The sequence below is a fragment of the Giraffa tippelskirchi genome, chromosome 5 (assembly GCF_054371585.1).
Source record: "Giraffa tippelskirchi isolate mGirTip1 chromosome 5, T2T-mGirTip1v1.2.pri, whole genome shotgun sequence".
In the NCBI taxonomy this organism is placed as follows: domain Eukaryota; kingdom Metazoa; phylum Chordata; class Mammalia; order Artiodactyla; family Giraffidae; genus Giraffa; species Giraffa tippelskirchi.
The window spans coordinates 94,999,537-95,019,672 of record NC_137279.1 but is presented as its reverse complement, the minus strand read 5'-3'; the positions used below and the strand labels follow the sequence as shown (position 1 = coordinate 95,019,672).

Below are 20,136 nucleotides of genomic sequence, written 5' to 3'. Positions count from 1 at the left end.
GAAAGAGTATGACATTAAAAGATTAAAATCAATAAACCAAAGACAAAATATAATTATTAAAGTATTAGTGCTAAGGATAATTATTATATATACATTATATATGTATCAGTGATTTTTAACACATAAGTGAGCTTATTTATACTGTTAATTTTAATAACCTAGTACTCTCCCCTCCAACATGGTTCCATTTAGCTAGAACCATACAGCTCCTACCTTCACATCAGGGTGGTTATAGATGGTGGCATTCTCAGGCAATACTGTTACATCATCTACCAGAAGCAGCTCTACAGCTGTAGATCTGGGCAAGTTGGAAAGTTCCTAGAAATGTAATAAGAACTACAATGGTAAATATAAACTTTTAATTCCTCTTCTCAGTGAGTAAAGATTCCAATACTCTTTCAAGTGCCAAAGATAACACAATCATAAAGGTGCATAATTCTCAGATTTACATCAGCTATATTTATATTTACATCAGCTATATTTATAGACTTCTAAGGAGCCTTCAGAGAAGGCAATGGCACCCCACTTCAGTACTCTTGCCTGGAAAATTCCATGAACAGAGGAGCCTGGTAGGCTGCAGTCCATGGGGTCACGAAGAGTCGGATACGACTGAGCGACTTCACTTTCACTTTTCACTTTCATGCATTGGAGAAGGACATGGCAACCCACTCCAGTGTTCTTGCCTGGAGAATCCCAGGGACAGGGGAGCCTGGCGGGCTACAGTCCATGGGGTCGCACAGAGTCAGACACGACTGAAGCAACTTAGCAGCAGCAACAGCAGCAGCAGCAAGGAGCCCTAAATTTCAGTTAATTAATATTTTTCATATAACAGTTTCCACTTACCTTTGGACTTTTCTTCTCTGAATAGCCCACAAAATTGACTCCAATGAGTACAGTCCCTTTTATCTGATGTACTTTAAGGATCTGATGACCTGGAGACATGCAGAAAAATACCCTGTGAGAAACAATAACACGTAAAATACAAAAGGGTCCCCAGAAAACCAGACTCTACCATATTTTTTTTCCAAATGGTATTTTATTGGAGGGAGGAAAAAAAAACCCCCACACACAGTGATTAGGGAAATATAAAAGAAACAGAAAACGGGGGTTTTGTGCTGATTTTGCTGACCGTGGGCAATGTTTATTTCTCAATTCCTTTATTAAACAGTAGATTAATAGGCAAAATCTAAAATTCTTTCCAGTTCTAGTGGCTTGTGAGTCCGAAAATAAGCTGACAATAGTGTATGGGGAAATTTTTGTTTGATTTAAAAATAGAAGTGAGAAATAAAGAGAAAGTCCTTTGGGACTTTTTACGCTTCTAAACTGTTATGTGTATGTAAATGTTATGTCAGTCCCTTACTCAAAAATTTTAAATGGCTAACTAGTCCTTATTAGAGCAATTCAAACTCCTTAAATTGGTATTTGAAGCCATCTATAATCTGACCTTGCTTTACTCATTTATTCTTTTCAATTTAACTAACATGAATCTGCCACTTTACTGAGGTCAATTGTTATTATATTCTCAACACATGATGATCATGCATAAATCTGCAGAACATTTTCTCATGATCTTACATTCATTCATTCAAAACAAAGATATATTAAGGGTCTACTATATGTTAGGTACTATGGCAGTAATTAGGATACAGAGATAAGACAACACTGTTCTTACCTTCAGAGAAACCCACAGCTTAGGAGGGTGGCTGAGAGGTAAACCAACCAATGCAACACAATATAGAAGTATGTACAAAGTATATAATACAGAATATATAAGAGCACAAAGAAGGAACATTCCCCTTAGACTGGGAATATAGAGGAACAGAAAATTCCTAGGTTACTAGAGGAAGAGTTTAGCTAAGCAAAGATGCAAAAATTTAAAAAATAAATAAAAAAAAGAAAATACAACTTATGCAAAGGAAAGAGGAATGACAAGGCTTGTCATGGTTAAGGATCTAAAGTCAATGAGTTTGAGAAAAATGTAGAAACATGTGGGTGGTGATAAGAGGTGAAGCCAAAGAAGCAGGTATGAGTTGGTATGTTAAGCTGCATGAACTTATCCAGAAAGACACTGTGACAACACTGGTAACAGTACAGTCAATAACTAAGAGATATCAGAGAACTTGCTGCTTCATCTATTTATTGTTATGATCTCAGGGCCTAAAACTCAGCCTAGAATATAATAAGAACTCAATAAATGTTTAATGAATGAGTAAACTTACTAAACAGGGATAATATGTCAGTCTCCCATAACTGCAATGAGGATAACAAGAGAGAATGTATTTATCAGACTTCCCTTATGGTACAATGGTTAAGAATCCACCTTCCAATGCAGAGCACGTGGGCTCAATCCCTGGTCAGAAAACTAAGATCCCACTTGCTGTGGGGCAACTAAGCCCAGGAACCACAATACTGAGCCTGCCACTCTAGAGCCTATGCTCCACAAGAGAAGCTCCTCTCGTGCCGGAACTAGAGAAACCCAGCCGCCACAACTAAGACCCAGTGCAGCCAAAAAAATACAAATAAATAAAAAATTAAAAGATAAAAATAAAAAAGTATATAAAGTATTTAATGTAGTATCTGGCATGTCATAAGAGCTCAATAAACTAGTAGACTTAAACTATTTTAAAAAGAATTGTAAGACAGAGTTTTGTATTTATACTTTAGAAGGATCATTCTGGACAATAGTATGCAGGATGGATTAGATGGTAGGAGAGACACACTGAGATCAGTTAGGAGGCTACTATGGTGATATAGGATAGAGGTTATGAGGATATTAGTGATGAAGCTAGAGAGGAAGGGATAAAACCAAAAAAATAATTAGAAAATAAAATGGATGGTATTGGTGATTCATCATTACAGGGTATAACAAGCATCTCTTTCTTCCCTACCACTTTTTACATTAACTGTATCATATTATTGGCATTTTAATGTTATAGTATCATATACATATTAGTACTATGTTATAGTCTCTAGTTAAGCCCTTAAATTGGTCCTGAGTATAAACTCCCTGGTGGAGGGAGCTTCTTCCCTGGTAGCTCGGAGGGCAAAGGGTCTGCCTGCAATGCGGGAAACCTGGGTTCTATCCCTGGGTCTGGAAGATCCCTTGGAGAAAGAAATGGCAACCCACTCCAGTACTCTTGCCTGGAAAATCCCATGGGCAGAGAAGCCTGGTAGGCTACAGTCCATGTAGCAAAGAGTCGGACAGGACTGAGTGACTTCACTTTCACTTATAAACTCCCTGAGGGTAAGGAAAAGGTTAAATCTTATTTCTCTAGTGTTTCTTTTTATTTTTGGCCGTGCTGGGTCTTTGTTGCTGTGAGCAGGCTTTCTCTAGTTGTGGCGAGCAGGGTCTACTCTTTGTTGGGATGCATGTTGTGGAGCATGGGGTCTAGGCGTGGATTCAGTAGTCGCGTCACAAGGGCTTGGTTGCCCCGTGGCATGTTGGATTTTCCAGGATCAGGGATCAAACCTGTGTCCCCTGTATTGCCAGGTGGATTCTTAACTACTGCCAGGGAAGTTCCTCTCTAGTGTTTATTACTCAATTGAATGGTTACCTAAATGGGAAAAGAATTTGAAAAATAATAGATACATGTACACGTATAACTGAATCACTTTGTTGTACACCTGAAAACTAACACAACATTGTTAGTCAACTATGCTCCAATATAAAATTCAAAGTTAAAAAAATGAATGGTAGGCTTTCTTGGTGATCCAGTGGTTAAGAACGCGGCCTGCAGTGCCAGGGACATCAGTTTGATCCCTGGTCCAGGAAGATCCCATACTCTGTGGAGCAACTAAGCCCATGTGCCACAACTACTGACCAGCATTCTAGAGCCCGTGAGCTGCAACTACTGAGTCCATGCACTGCAACTACTGGAGCCCATGTGCCTAGAGCCTGTGCTTTGCAACAAAAAAAGCCACTGCAATGAGAAGCCCTCACATTGCAATGGAGAATAGCCCCTGTTGGCTGCAACTAGAGAAAGCCTGTGTGCAGCAACGAAGACCCACCACAGCCAAAAAATAAAATAAATAAATCTTTTTTAAAAAATGGTTACCAAATGCTCACACCAGAAACCTAAAATTACCCTTCAAACCATTTTCTTCTTCACTTTTGGGATTAATTTGTGGTAGATTGTAATATTGGGCTTCCCTGGTGGCTCAGTGGTAAAGAATCCACCTCCAATGCAGGAGAAGTGGGTTTGATCCCTGGTCCGGAAAGATTCCCTAGAGGAAGGCATGGCAACCCACTCTAGTATTCTTGCCAGAAGAATCCCATGGACAGAGGCGTCTGGTGGGCTACAGTCCATGGGGCAGTTGCTGACTGAAGCAACTGAGCATGCACTCATATTAATGAGTGCACCCATATTAATGGCTTGCAGTGGTATCCCTGCTCTTGAGCAGTCCTGGCCCACCAAGACTCTGGTTTTGGCCAGGTGACTTGCTTTGGAGAACAGAACCTCAGCAAATGTGATACCAGCAGAGGCTTGATGAGTGACTGCCCATGAGGGCTTTTTGCCCTCTTAGAATTTCATCTTGTGCCTCTTGCTCCCTCTCTAAGTAAGTCTCACTCGACTTACCTAGTTCATTCTTTCTATTTCTTCTTTCTGCCTTACCAGAGTAAATGTTGCTTTCTCAGGGCAGCCTTCTTTGATACAAACTAGGTTAGGTTCTTCTGTTATAAACGCACCCCACATTTTCCCTTCAAAACATCTAACACAATTGTAATGTTTAAAGTCTGGTTTTCCCAACTGAACTGTAACTCTATGAGGGCAGAGGCTGTGAGTGTCTCATTTACCATTAAACCTCCAAGCAGAGGGCCTTACATATAGAAGTCACTCAATAAACATGTCAAGGCTGTATACTGTCACCCTGCTTATTTAACTTATATGCAGAGTACATCATGAGAAACTCTGGGCTGGAAGAAACACAAGCTGGAATCAAGATTGCCAGGAGAAATATCAATAACCTCAGATATGCAGATGACACCACCCTTATGGGAGAAAGCAAAGAAGAACTTAAAGAGCCTCTTGATGAAAGTGAAAGAGGAGAGTGAAAAAGTTGGCTTAAAGCTCAACATTCAGAAAACTAAGATTATGGCATCTGGTCCCATCACTTCATGGGAAATAGATGGGGAAACAGTGCAAACAGTGTCAGACTTTATTTTTGGGGGCTCCAAAATCATTGCTGATGGTGATTGCAGCCATGAAATTAAAAGACGCTTACTCCTTGGAAGGAAGGTTATGACCAACCTAGATAGCATATTGAAAAGCAGAGACATTACTCTGCCAACAAAGGTCCGTCTAGTCAAGGCTATGGTTTCTCCAGTGGTCATGTATGATGTGAGAGTTGGATGGTGAAGAAAGTTGAGCGCCGCAGAATTGATGCTTTTGAACTGTGGTGTTGGAGAAGACTCTTGAGAGTCCCTTGGACTGCAAGGAGATCCAACCAGTCCATCCTAAAGGAGATCAGTCCTGGGTGTTCATTGGAAGGACTGATGTTGAAGCTGAAACTCCAATACTTTGGCCACCTCACGCGAAGAGATGACTCATTGGAAAAGACCCTAATGCTGGGAAGGATTGAGGGCAGGAGGAGAAGGGGACGACAGAGGATGAGATGGCTGGATGGCATCACCGACTTGATGGACATGGGTTTGGGTAGACTCCTGGAGTTGGTGATGGACAGGGAGGCCTGGCGTGCTGCGGTTCATGGGGTCACAAAGAGTCGGACACGACTGAGCGACTGAACTGAACTGAACAACTGAATAATATTTCCAAAGTTTTAGGCAAATAATAGACAACCAGTCCATTTAAAAATTAATTTAGTTTTGTGTTCTTGTGAGGAATGTTGGATTCTAGACCCTAACTTTGCAAATAAGGGAATTTACCTTTATGTTTTCTAAAAAAATACAAAGATTGAAGATGAAAGGTGAGATACGATAAATAAACTCTCACGCACAAGGAAATACTTAGTGCATAACCATTTAGTAGGTATATAAAAGGATTCATAAATGTTTACAATACCATGTAGCCGGGTCTGCCCACTGCCATCATCCTTTGCTACCATCTCCACTGAATTATAATTTTCAAAATGAGCTAGTGTTACATTTAAGGATTTCCATTCTAGCATTAGTGAACTGAAATTATCAAACTTTCTCCTGTGTTGGTCAAACACTGCCAGTTCTAGGACTGTATCTCTCAGGCTTGATACAGGAATCTATATGAAAATAAAAAGTAAGAAAAGAAAAAAACAATAGCTCAAGAGGTGGCAAGATAGTCCTGAAGCTTGGGATCATGTTTTCTCCCAATATTTTTTGACAGTTTTCAAAGGTACAGAGATATCTTAAAAGAATGGTATAATGAATATTTACATATACTTCGTCCCAATTTGCCATTTGTTTTCTCTATCTCTCCCTCTACTTTCACACTCCCTATGAGTATGTGTGGGTATGTGTCTTTTTTTTTTTTTGCCAAATGATGTCGGTATCATGGCACTTTACCCCTAACTAACTCAGCATGCATTTCTTAAGAATGAGTAGCAAAAACTATATTATAATACATAACAATATTCACCTTAATTCAATGTTATATATTATACAGTCAATATTTAAATTTCCCCAAATTCCCCCCAAATGTCTTTTATACCCGTTTAAAATTTTTTATCTAAATTTGATTTTGATATTCATATGCTCTTGGACAGGATGACCAGGGTGACTAAACATCATAAAAATTTCAGTTGTTCTGAGTTTATATATGAATTTAACATAATTCCAACAAAAATTTAAGGGAATCTATATCCACATAGACATAGACATAGATTTAAGGGAATTTATATCCACAAAGCTAACAAAGAGGACAAAGAATAACACATTACAGAACTGCTGCAGGAAAGTCACTAAACAAACAGCCACTGCAAACAACAATGAAAACCAGTATCACAAAACCTAATTAGTGGAAGAATCTGATTTCAGAGTTGCTACATCATTTTATTTTAAATGTCAAGTTTTCAATTAAAAATTATTACGAATGCAAAGCAACAAGAAAGTAGGATCCATACACAGGAAAAAAGAAAAAAGCAGTCAATACAAACTGTTCCTGAGGATGCCCAGACATTAGACTTACTAGATAAAGGCTTTTAATCAACTGTTTTGTTCAAAGAACTAAAGAAGCCCATGTTTAAATAACTAAAGGAAAGCATAAATATGATGTACTATCATATATAAAATTAGTAAAGAGATAGAAATTGTAAAACAGAACCAAAAAGGAATTCTAAATTGAAAATTATAATAATTGAAACGAAAATTTTACTAGATGAACTCAACAACAGGTAAGAATAGGCAGAAGAAAAAAATCAGAAAATTTGAAGATCAGTTCAGTTGCTCAGTTGCGTCCAACTCTTTGCGACACCATGGACTGCAGCACAACAGGTATCCTTGTCCATCGCCAACTCCCAGAGTTTATTCACACTCATGTCCATTGAGTCAGTGATGCCATCCAGCCATCTCATCCTCTGTCGTCCCCTTCTCCTCCTGCCTTCAATCTTTCCCAGCATCAGGGTCTTTTCCAATGAGTCAGTTCTTTGCATCAGGTGGCCAAAGTATTGGAGCTTCAGCTTCAACATCAGTCCTTCCAATGAATATTCAGGACTGACTTCCTCTAGGATGGACTGGTTGGATCTCCTTGGAGTCCAAGGGACTCTCAAGAGTCTTCTCCAACACCACAGTTCAAAAGCATCAATTCTTCGGCGCTGAACTTTCATTGTAGTCCAACTCTCACATCCATACATGACTAATGGAAAAACCACAGTTTTGACTAGATGGACCTTTGTTGGCAAAGTAATGTCTCTGCTTTTTAATATGCTGTCTAGGTTGATCATAACTTTTCTTCCAAGGAGCAAGTGTCTTTTAATTTCATGGCTGCAATCACCATCTGCAGTGATTTTGGAGCCCAGAAAAATAAAATCAGCCACTGTTTCCACTGTTTCCCCATCTATTTGCCATGAAGTGATTGGACCGGATGCCATGATCTTAGTTTTCTGAATGTTGAGTTTTAAGCCAACTTTTTCACTCTCCTCTTTCACTTTCATTAAGAGTCTATTTAGTTCTTCTTTGCTTTCTGCCATAAGGGTGGTGTCACCTGCATATCTGAGGTTATTGATATTTTTCCCAGCAAGCTTGACTCCAGTTTCTGCTTCATCCAGCCCAGCGTTTCTCATGATGTACTCTGCATATAAGTTAAATAAGCAGGGTGACAATATACAGCCTTGACGTACTCCTTTCCCTATTTGGAACCAGTCTGTTGTTCCATGTCCAGTTCTAACTGTTGCTTCCTGACCTGCATACAGATTTCTCAAGAGGCAGGTCAGGTGGTCTGCCATTCCCATCTCTTTAAGAATTTTCCGGAGTTTGTTGTGGTCACACAGTCAATGGCTTTGGCATAGTCAATAAAGCAGAAATAGATGTTTTTCTGGAACTCTCTTGCCTTTTCGATGATCCAACAGATGTTGGCAATTGATCTCTGGTTCCTCTGCCTTTTCTAAATCCAGCTTGAACATCTGGAAGTTCATGGGTCACGTACTGTTGAAGCCTGGCTTGGAGAATTTTGAGCATTACTTTACTAGTGTGTGAGATGAGTGCAATTATGCTGTAGTTAGAACATTCTTTGGCATTGCCTTTCTTCGAGATTGGAATGAAAACTGACCTTTTCCAGTCCTGTGGCCACTGCTGAGTTTTCCAAATTTGCTGGCATATTGAGTGCAGCACTTTCACAGCATCATCTTTTAGGATTTGAAATAGCTCAACTGGAATTCCATCACCTCCACTAGCTTTGTTTGTAGTAATGCTTCCTAAAGCCCACTTGACTTCACATTCCAGGATGTTTTGCTGTAGATTGATAATCACACCATTCTGATTATCTGGGTCATGAAGATCTTTTTTGTATAGTTCTTCTGTGTATTCTTGCCATCCCTTCTTAATATCTTCTGCTTCTGTTAGGTCCATACCATTTCTGTCCTTTATTGTGCCCATCTCTGCAGGAAATGTTCCCATGGTATCTCTAATTTTCTTAAAGAGATCTCCAGTCTTTCCCATTCTATTGTTTTCCTCTATTTCTTTGCACTGATCACTGAGGAAGGCTTTATCTCTCCTTGCTATCCTTTGGAACTCTGCATTCAACTGGGTATATCTTTCCTTTTCTCCTTTGCCTTTCACTTCTCTTCTATTCACAGCTATTTGTAAGGCCTCCTCAGACAACCATTTTGTCTTTTGCATTTCTTTTCCTTGGAGATGGTCTTGATCCCCACCTCCTGTACAACGTCACGAACCTTCGTCCCTAATTCTTCAGGTACTCTGTCTATCAGATCTAATCCCTTGATTCTGTTTGTCACTTCCACTGTATAATCTTAAGGGAGTTGATTTAGGTCATACCTGAATGGTCTAGGGGTTTCCCCTACTTTCTTCAATTTAAGTCTGAATTCGGCAATAAGGAGTTCATGGTCTGTGCCACAGTCAGCTCCCGTTCTTGTTTTTGCTGACTATATAGAACTTCTCCATCTTTGGCTGCAAGGAATATAATCAATCTGATTTCGGTACTGACCATCTATCTGGTGATGTCCATGTGTAGAGTGTTCTCTTGTGTTGTTGGAAGAGGGTGTTTGCTATGACCAGTGGGTTCTCTTGGCAAAACTCTATTAGCCTTTTCCCTGCTTCATTCTGTTCTGCAAGGCCAAATTTGCCTGTTACTCCAGGTATTTCTTGACTTCCTACTTTTGCATTCCAGTCCTCTATAATGAAAAAGACATCATTTTTGAACTAGGCTGATGAACAGAAAGAAAAAAGAACGAAGAAAATGGAAGCATTAGAGACCCATGGAAAACCATCAAGAGTCAATATATGCAAAATGCAAGTCCTAGAAGAGAGAAGGGGAAAAAAGGAAGGAGGAATATTTGAAGAAATAATGGCTAAGGACTTCCCAAATTTGATGTAAAACACCTACTATAAACACCTAAGAATCTCAAAGAACCATGAGTAGGATAAATCAAAGAGATTTGCATTTAGACATGTCATAATCAGACCATCCAAGGTCAAAGAGAAAGACAGAATTTTTAAACAGAGGAAGGAACTTGTCATTTATAAGGGATCCTCCATGAGATTAACAGCTAATTTTTCATCAGAAATCATAGAAACCAGTGATGAGAGAATAAGACTGTCAATCACGAATTCTATATTGAGGACAATAATCCTTCAAAATGAAGGAGAAATTAAGACTCTTGCATGTGTGCTCACGCTTTAGTCATGTCCAACTCTTTGTGACCCCAGGGACTGGGGCCCGCCAGGCTCCTCTTTGAACGGGGTTCTCCAGGGAAGAATACTGGAGTGGCGTGCCATTTCCTTCTTCAGGGGATCTTTCCGACCCCTTGATCAAACCCACGTCTCCTGCATTGCAGGCGGATTCTTTTTAAAAAAAATAATTTTATTTATTTATTTATTTTGGCTGTGCTGGGTCTTTGCTGCCGTGCAGGCTTTCCTCTAGTTGTGGCGAGTGGGGATACTCTATAGTTGTGGTGCCGGGGCTTCTCATTGCAGTGGCTTCTCTTGTTGCTGAGCATGGGACCCACCTTCAGTTGTTGTGGCTACTAAGCTCTAGAGCACAGGATCAATAGTTGTGGAACACGGGCTTAGCTGCTCCATGGCATGTGGGATCTTCCCAGATCAGGGATCAAACCTGTGCTTCCTACATTGGTAGGCTATTTCTTTACCATTGGGCCACCAGGGAAGTCCAAGATCTAACAAAAATAGAGGGAATTTGCTGCTAGTAGACCTGCCCTACAAGAAATACTAAAATGAGTCCTTCTAGATAAAATGAAAGGTCACTAGACAGTAACCTGAATCCCCGTGAAGAAATAAGAGTTTAGTAACAATAACTACATAGGTAAATATATAGAACAGTATAAATATACTTTTGCTTGTAATTATTTTTCTATCTTATTTAAAATACAAATGCATAAAGCAATAATTATGACTGATGAGCATACATGTATAAAGATATATGACAATAACAGCTCAGAAGAGGGGAAAGGAAATAGGGCTTTACAGAAATAATAGGTTTCAATCATTATTGAAATTAAATTGATATTATTCCAAACTAGTTTGTTAAAAGTTAACATGTTAATTGTAATCCCTAGGGCAATAACTAACAAAACAACTTGAAATAATATAGTAAAAGAAAGGACAAGGGGATTAAAATGATACACTACAAAATATCTACTTAACACAAAAAAGGAAGAAATGGAGGAATAGAAAAACAAAAAAAGCATAAGACAAATGGTAAAATGGTAACTATAAATCCAACCTTATCAGTAATTATGCTAATTGTAAATAGATTACACCGTGATCAGAATCCCCTGCATTGGGATCTTGGAGTCTTAGCTACTGGACCACCAGGGAAGTCCAAGTGCTTTTTTGAAAAGTGAATATGAAGTTCAAATAATAGTATTTAATGTTGAATTTGGTTCTGAAAAAAAAAAAGAGTTCCTAACCTGCAACATCTCATATGTTCTTTTACAATGAAAAGGCAGTGTAGCAAAAAAAAGTTAATAATGTGCTTTGGAGTTAGACATAAGATGCTACTTTCTAGCTTTATGACCTTGGGAAAATTACTCAACTTTTAGGATCCTTAGTTTCTTCATCTGTAAAATGGGAATAATTAATAGATTGTTCTGTTCTGCAAAATCTCAGAAATGACTTATTTTCTCCTATGCTTGGAATCATAGTTAACCTCATTTAGTGTATAGTTTGGGCTTCCCTGGTGGCTCAGACAGTAGAAAATCTGCCCGCAATGCGGGAGACCTGGGTTCAATCCCTGAGTCGGAAAGATCCCCTGGAGAAGGAAATAGCAAGCCATTCTAGCAATCTTGCCTGGAGAATTCCATGGACAGAGAAGCCTGGTAGGCTACAGTCCATGGTGTCACAGAGTCAGATATTACTGGGGGACTAACAGTCACTTTCACTTTCTGATGTTCTAGTTTCTAGGTTAGATAGCTCATTTATTCCTCAATCCCTGTTGCCTAACTTCTAGCTGCGTTATTGGTTATCACTATTTTTCATATCAGTTTGGAGTAGAGGTGAATTCTATATGTTACTGATAATGCTAATAAAAGGTTTAGTAGGGAAGGATACTAGCAAAACAATTTGGTAGTTATTTTAGAGTTCTCAGTTGTCTGTTGTCATAAGGTGGCGCTACTGGTAAAGAACCTGCCTGCCAATACAGGAGACCTAAAAGATACGGGTTCCATCCCTGGGTTGGGAAGATCCCCTGGAGGAGGGCATGGCAACCCACTCCAGTATTCTTGCCTGGAGAATCCCATGGACAGAAGTGCCTGGTGGGTTACAGTCCATAAGGTCACAAAGAGTCAGACAAGACTGAGCTGACTTAGTTCACACGCATGCACCTAAGTACAATAAGCAAAGTCACTAAGTGTCACTAAGTATAGCCAACTATAACCACTTCTCAGACACTATCAGAGATTAGATGACGAATAAAAGGGTTTCCTTAAATTCAATAAGACAAAAGCTGTATTTCCGACCATTTATCTCAAAGCATGGAAGACAAAGGGCAAGTTAGTTGAAAACACCATACTTACCAGTTGTTTGTTGTGCTGTGGCAGAGGACATGGTTGGGCACCAGCTGGCACCTTATATACTGGAGTTATAGACATGCTGGCAGGGTGGGCACATATGAAGCGTACCTGCACAACCTCTACAGCTGGACTAGGGTTCAGGACACCTGGATGATTTCCAACTTGAAATGTCAGGATCTTTAAGAAAACACAAGGGCAAGAGGTAATTGTAGGTAGACACTTGATATCATAGAAACAAAGGGAACATTAAAAAAAATCTAACTGACCAATTACTTCAGTCTTTTCCTTAACCAAACTTTTTGTTACCAGTTGGTAAAAACTAATTTTTGTTTCAACTCATTTCTGACGTAAATACTAACGAATAACAGGATGTAAAAACAAAAAGTTAGAGAGCTTCAAAAGGGGGTAACTAGGCTTGAAATCACTAGTAGCTAGTCATACTATACAGTAGAGTTCACTAGAGATATTAAAGTGAACCTCATTTGAATATAACACAGTTCTTATTAAGTTAAAATCATATATGGATTCCCTGAGGATTGGTTAGCTGGGCTATGCTTCATAGTCATACATTACATTCTCAATCATGGTCAATCTGAAAACCTTTGTTATTGGCCTTGGTAGAATTAAGGTATAGCTATGGTTAAAGCCATCACTACTTCTAAAAATAATCACAACTAATTCAACCGATAAAGGGAAATATATAATTACTCATATCAGCAAAGATCGAACTGGTTCTTCAAAATTGATAAACATAGATGACACTTAAAATTTCCCTTCCTCACATTCTTTGGAGATGAAAAACTATATATTCTCTAGTCTATACAACAAGGAGTTGAATTATAGTGATAAAATGATTGAAATAAACTCCTTGCTACAAAAAGATCTTAAACTATTTGGTTAGTGAATTGTTAGAATTCTCAAATGAGCAAACCAAAACCTTTGGGTACATTTAAAGGATAGTAAGGTTTAAAAAACCAGATCTCTTGGTCAATAATTAGAATTTTCCTATCTAGTCCATAAACTATATCCATTAGCATCTGAAAAGGGATGGCTAGAAGGACAAAAGACTTAGCGTATTGTTGCTAAAAGAAATGTTAGAAAAGATAATTTTCCTACTTGTTCCCCTAAATCCAGGCACAGGACCCGATAGATGTACTGATTTTGTTTTCTTTTCGCTGGCAGTCGGACTTGTGTTATTCTAATTTTCTCTGTCTTCTCCATGCCCAGCTCCAGAAAGAATCGTGAGGGCTCCAAGATCCATGGCTGAGGGCCCCCTTCAAATATCATTTCCTTTACAGAGTGCCAGGTCACCAATGCCACTTCCACAGGGTTTACAGCCTGATGACATTTAAAGAAATTAATCCCTAACTGGTTAGAGAATTCAACAGTTTTCTAAAGTGAAAAACTAGGTATAATGTAAAAGACAGCAGACTTAATTCCCAAATTAGGAGACATGTGTGTCATGCCTCTTATTTGGAATGGTTCTCAATCTCTGTTCTAATTTGGATCCCACCTATCATTCAACCAAATTCATGTGTCATCCTATCCATTAATTTGTCTAATGATTCCAGACCACAACTACTGTATCCTCTAAGCTCTTATAGTAGTTTTCACTACCATTCATCTGTATACTTGTTTATTCCCTTATACTATTTAAATGTGTCAAATCTTCATAAATATACATCTGATAATTCTTCTTAACTCTCTAGTTACATAAACTTCTTAAGAGAAAAGATTATCTTATACCTCAAATTTTTAAAAGAATCTCCCTTTCTCAGTGGAATGTAGTATGATGTTGTACACATAAAAGGAATTTGAATAAATAACTGCATAAACATTTTTTCTTTTTCTTTTTTCTCTTTTTAAAAACTTGAAGTATAGTTGGCATATAGCATCATACTTGTTTCAGGTGTGCAACATAATGACTTGATATTTGTACACACCGTAAAATAATCACAGTGTCTAGGTATCATCTGTCATATTGCATAAGAATTTTATTTATTTTTTATTTTTGGCTGCAGTGTGCAGGCTTCTCATTGTAGTGGCTTCTCTTGCTGTGGCGCATGGGCTCTAGGTGCACAGGCTTCAGTAGCTGCAGCACGTGGGCTCAGTAGTTGCAGCACACAGGCTTAATTGCCCGGCAGCATATGGGATCTTCCCAGACTAGGGATTGAACTCGTGTTCCCTACATTGGCAGGCGCATTCTCAACCCACTGGACCACCAGAGAAGTCCCTGCATAAGAATTTTAAGTGGATATTTTACTAAAGTATCAAAGAATTCCCACCATAAAAATCTGAATATAATACATCTATACAGTTCATCTGTTTCTCAAAGAACTCTCACCTAAGAGGTAGTCAAGACATACCTGTCTTGACTTATTCATTCCAGTATACAGAGGAGTTGTATTCTACTTATAGATGAGGAAACTGGTTTTAGGGGAATGGAGTATTCTCAAAGTGTAGGTTAGTTTTGTATGGCACACAGTGTCTGTAACAGTGATTAAGCTGCAAAATGAAATATATAGTTGAAGCAATCATTTCAAAAATGTAAGCAAACCATTTTTTGTATTTCTTCTCTGAACTAGTCAATCATACATATATGATTCATATATACTGAATATTCACATATTCATATATACTGAATACTATTAACATTAAAATTTCTCTAATGGCAGTATTCTCTTGAAAATGTATACATAATTCAATTCAACAAGTATTCACTGATGGCCTACTGGTGATATATAATATCAACAGAAAGCCAAAATAAGGCCCTGCCTCACAGTGAAGCTAATAGTCTGGAAAAGACAGGTCTAAAGTAGGTAAAGAGTATAATGAGTGTTACAAAAAGGCACAGCAGAGAGTGCCAAACAAACCTCAAATAGAAGAAATTAAACTAGTCAGAGGTTTCATGGAAAGTTTCCCTGAGAAAGCAAAACTGAAGTTATTCCTTGTTCCTAGATGTATATAGTCTAAAACTAATCAGATCAACTGAATTGGACTGATACATAAGGACAAACTGAGAACTATATCGTGTATTAAAACATAATATTGATAACAAAAGTCACACATACATATATTTTTCAGCAGCTAAGAAAAAAGATATATGACCAAAGCACTAGGTAGAAATAGAAAATCATCTTACTTCCTTTAAGGAGAGTTTTCATTTAGGGGAGATCTGATTTTTGAGACATTCAGTAAATATAAAATTAGGGTAAGGATAATGATAAAACTAAGACAAAACCTTATGAAATGACAATGAGCTGCAGCCAAGCACTCTCACTTAATTAGGCAAGAAGGATAATTCAGCCACTAAGAGGATAAATGAAATATGCTCAGACTGTATGTTTAATACAGACTGGGGAATTCCCTGGTGGTCCAGTGATTAAGAATCCACTCGCCAGTGCAGAGGACATGGGTTCAATCCCTGGTCCGGGAAGATCCCACGTGCTGTGGGGCAACTAAGGCCATGTGCCACAACTACTGAGCCCATGTGCAGCAACCACTGAATCCCAAGGGCCTAGAGCCTGTGCTCTGCAACAAGAGAAGCCACCACAATGAGAAGCCTGCGTACCGTGACGAAGAGTAGCCCTGAGAAAGCTTGCATGCAACAACAAAGACCCAGTACAGCCAAAATGAAATAAATAAATAGGCTGTACAATGTACAAAGAGGCCAATTCAAAAATGCAAATTTTAATGAACCAGTTACCTTTTTCAAATTAACAACTTATCTTGCTTCTTTCACCGATGTTAACATTTCCTCTATGGATGCCTCCTCATTGCAAGAGGCACTGAGTCAGGTTTGTCAGTATGTATCAGCAAGAACTTGTAGACATCAATTTTAGTTCCTGAAGGATTCAAATATGTAGAAAGCATGCCAGGCTCTATCTACTTTTATTTTGAACTGCCACCTGTCATAATCTCCCAATTTTAATGGCCAGTCTTTGGGGTCCAAAATAATGACTGTTGTGCTGAGAATTCGTAAGTATAAAGGGTAAAAAGATTTCTCTTTATAAAGGTAAAATTGATTTCTCTCCCTGGTATGGAAGGTTTTCTTTCAGAGTTCTTCAAAAGAGAGGATACTAATCAGTTCTTCAGTTGCTAAGTCGTGTCCGACTCTTTACGACCCTATGGACTGCAGCACAACAGGCTTCTCTGTTTTTCACTAGCTCCTGGAGTTTACTCAAACTCATGTCCATAGAGTCAGTGATGCCATTCAACCATCTAATCCTCTGTCGTCCCCTTCTCCTGCCTTCAATCTTTCCCAGGATCAGGGTCTTTTCCAATGAGTCAGTTCTTCGCATCAGCCAAAGTATTGGAGTTTCAGCTTCAGCATCAGTCCTTTCACTGAATATTCAGGGCTGATTTCCTTTACGATTGACTGGTTTGATCTCCTTGCAGTCCAAAGGACTCTGAAGAGTCTTCTCCAACATCAAAGTTCAAAAAATAGAGTATACTAATATTCTATATCTTATTCAGGGTAGTGTTACAAAGATACATACATATGTGAAAATTCAAATAGTACCTTAAGATTAGTGTACTATAATTTTTTATACCTCAGTAAAAAAAGAGGAAAGAAAGGGGAATATCTAAAATTTGGTTATACAACTTATATTTCTGTGGCAGAAACATAAGAGCATAACCTTTGTGATACTGAAATTTGATGAGGGTGCTGTAGATCTAGAAACAAGAAAGTGTTAAGTAAAGAAGAACACAAATATCACTGATCTTTAATAGAGATCACAGATAGATAGGAAGTCCCCAAGTGGACATAGTAGGGTCTATGAAAAGATACGCCAATTCCTTAGAATGAACTGTCTCACCTTTAGGGGTTCATAAGCAGCAAATGTGGCACTGCTTTCCAAGTACTGTTCATATTCAGTCACACTAACAGTTACCAAAGTATGGCCGAGAGATTTGGCTGCTATATGTGTACTAGAACAGTGTGTTAGTCCTGGTCTTTGAATACCTGCAAATCAAAAAATGACTTCAGTAGGGTAATAAGCAATCAGTCCTCAAGGAAATCAGTCTATAGAAATATAAGAATTTCAATATAACAAAAAATTCTTAATCTCATACACTATTATACACCAATTATTTATATTAAGTTGATATATAAAAGTATGTTTTTTTCGTTAACAGATATATATCATGTAAGACACAATTCTATGTAAGGTGAGGATACAAATATGAACAAGAATCCTGACCTTAAGGCACATATAGTTTAAAACGGGAGTGAACATTTAAATAAATTAAACTATTAGTAGAAAATGGTAAGCATTACAGAAGTTTAGAAAACAGAATAATTATTTTTAGTTGGAAAGATCAAGAAAGGTTTATATATGTGCGTGCATGCTCAGTCTCTCAGTCACGTCTGACTGTTTGCAACCCCATGGCTTCTCTTTCCATAGGATTCTCTAGGCAGGAATACTGGAGTGGGTTGCTGTTTCCTCCTCCAGGGGATCTTCCCGACCCAGGGATTGAACTCACGTCTCCTGTGTCTCCTGCATTGGCAGGTGGATTCTTTACCACTGAGCCACCTGGGAAGCCCCCTTAGATATGTAGAAGAGGGTATCTTAAGCTGACAAATAAATGAACAAAGATAGAAATATAAATGAGATACAAATGTGTATCTGAAAGAAATACATGGGAAATTTTAACTATAGTTAGTTTAGCCAGAGCTTCATATGAGGCCAAAGCTTCATATGAAGTTCCAAATGAAGTTCCAAAAAGTAGGCTGGGTTATATTGTAGAGGGCCTTGAATACTAAACTAAAAGGATTTTGGCTGTTGTCCAGTGGCAGTGAAAAGCTTCTTAAAATTTTTGAGCAGGAAAATTAATATTGAAATTGAGTTTCATGAAGATCTATCTGGTAGCCATGATTATCAAAGGCAAGAAGAATTAGGAGGATATTGTTACAGTCTCAGTGAGAGATAATGAAGGCCTAAAAATGGGGAGCCTAAGAACTGAGGTGAGCTGAGAGACATTATACAGCATAATTAGCAAGGGTAAAAGAGAAGTCCTAGTTGATATCAACCTTATGGATGTATAGGGCTTCCCTCGTACCCTTGTACGCTCAGTCGGTAAAGAATCTGCCTGCAATGCAGGAGATCCGGCTTCGAATTCTGGGTCAAGAAGATCCCCTGGAGAAGGAAATGGCAACCCACTCCAGTATTCTTGCCTGGAGAATCCCATGGACAGAGGAGCCTGGCAGGCTACAGTCTATGGGGTCATAAGAGTCAGACAGGATGTAGTGTGAGAATTAAATGAGTTAATATGTGAAAAGTATTCATAATAGAGCCTGGAAAATAGTAAATGCCAAATAAATGTTAGATGCTACTCCTGTCATTATTACTGAAAAAACAATGGTGATCAGGATCAACTATGAAGTTCCATAACAGTAAATGATACTGATCTTTATGAACAGCTTATTCATATTCTTTTCTTATTAAAAAGATATTTTCTTTTTTAGAATAAATTTAATGTATATATACATTAAATGGCACTAAATTCCTTTTAGAAAGAGGTATAGTACATAATTAAAGAAAGAAAGAAGAAAAGAGCTTGAAGCTGGAAAGAGAAGGTCTTGATATAACTAAAAACTGATACTGTCTGGCCACAATGAACTCTGGACATTTTATTCTATTTCTGTGCTTTTGTTTCTAACGTCACATAATAATACCTAAAGCAGTTGACAGAATAAATAAATATTATAAAGAAAGGTAATACGTGAATTTAACTTTTAAATTTTTGGCTGCACCTTGCGGCTTGTGGGATCTTAGTTCCCCAACCAAGGACTGAAACCAGGCCCTTGGCAGTGAAAGCCCAGAGTCCCAACCACTAGACCACCATGGAATCCCCAATTTGTAAATTTAGACTATAATTCATAATTTCTGAATTGTTGATTGGTCCTTTAATTCAAAGACAGAGAAAGGAAAAAATAAAAAGCCTACTCTTACCTTCTTTGAGAGGAGTAAAGACTCCTTGTTTATCCATGTTCAAATCCAAGGATAAATGAGAGCAGTCTGTGAATGCGATGGCCTCTTTGGTTTCCTTATTTACATGATACATTGCAATGGGAATTTCTATAATCTGGCCAATCTCTACATCAGCATGAAATGGTAACAGTTCCATCTTGTTCAGTCTCAGAACATGTATCTGGAGGGAAAAAAAAATTAATCTTTCAAGAAAGTTACATCAGGACAATCTTAGACAAAAGCATTCCTTAAATATTTAAATATACACATATATAACATATATATATACACATATGTTTTGCATATAAAAACAGAAAGTATGTACCATTTATATGCATATGTGGGTGTTTGCGTGTGTGTGTTAGGTGCTGAACCTGTCACTCACTTCATTACTTAATCAATCAACCTCTCTAAGGCATATAATACCTCTCGGTGGGAGTCTGGCAAAATATGAGCACTGCACAATTTTCTTGACTTTTGTAAACTAAGAATGGTCTTTTAAAGGGTTGTAAAATAAAAAGCAACAATG

At 38.2% G+C, this 20,136-nt stretch overlaps 1 protein-coding gene across 27 annotated transcripts in view; it reads right to left on the bottom strand.

Annotated features, from left to right (window-relative positions):
- The window catches only part of NUP210L (nucleoporin 210 like), a 94,929-nt gene that overhangs the window by 28,553 nt on the left and 46,240 nt on the right, over positions 1-20,136 (bottom strand). For 26 of the 27 annotated variants that reach the window (XR_014054991.1, XR_014054988.1, XR_014054989.1 and 23 more), the window contains 7 exons: positions 19,590-19,788; positions 17,454-17,599; positions 13,750-13,971; positions 12,637-12,810; positions 6,021-6,213; positions 844-932; positions 214-318 (listed from right to left, as the gene is read on the bottom strand). Coding sequence is in view for 19 of the 27 variants with exons in the window: in XM_081494682.1 (XP_081350808.1) it covers positions 214-318; positions 844-932; positions 6,021-6,213; positions 12,637-12,810; positions 13,750-13,971; positions 17,454-17,599; positions 19,590-19,788 (1,128 nt within the window). In the remaining 8 variants the exon portion in view is untranslated. Of the gene's footprint in view, positions 1-213; positions 319-843; positions 933-6,020; positions 6,214-12,636; positions 12,811-13,749; positions 13,998-17,425; positions 17,600-19,589; positions 19,789-20,136 lie in introns of all 27 variants that reach the window. The other variant, XM_081494674.1, reaches the window with a different exon arrangement.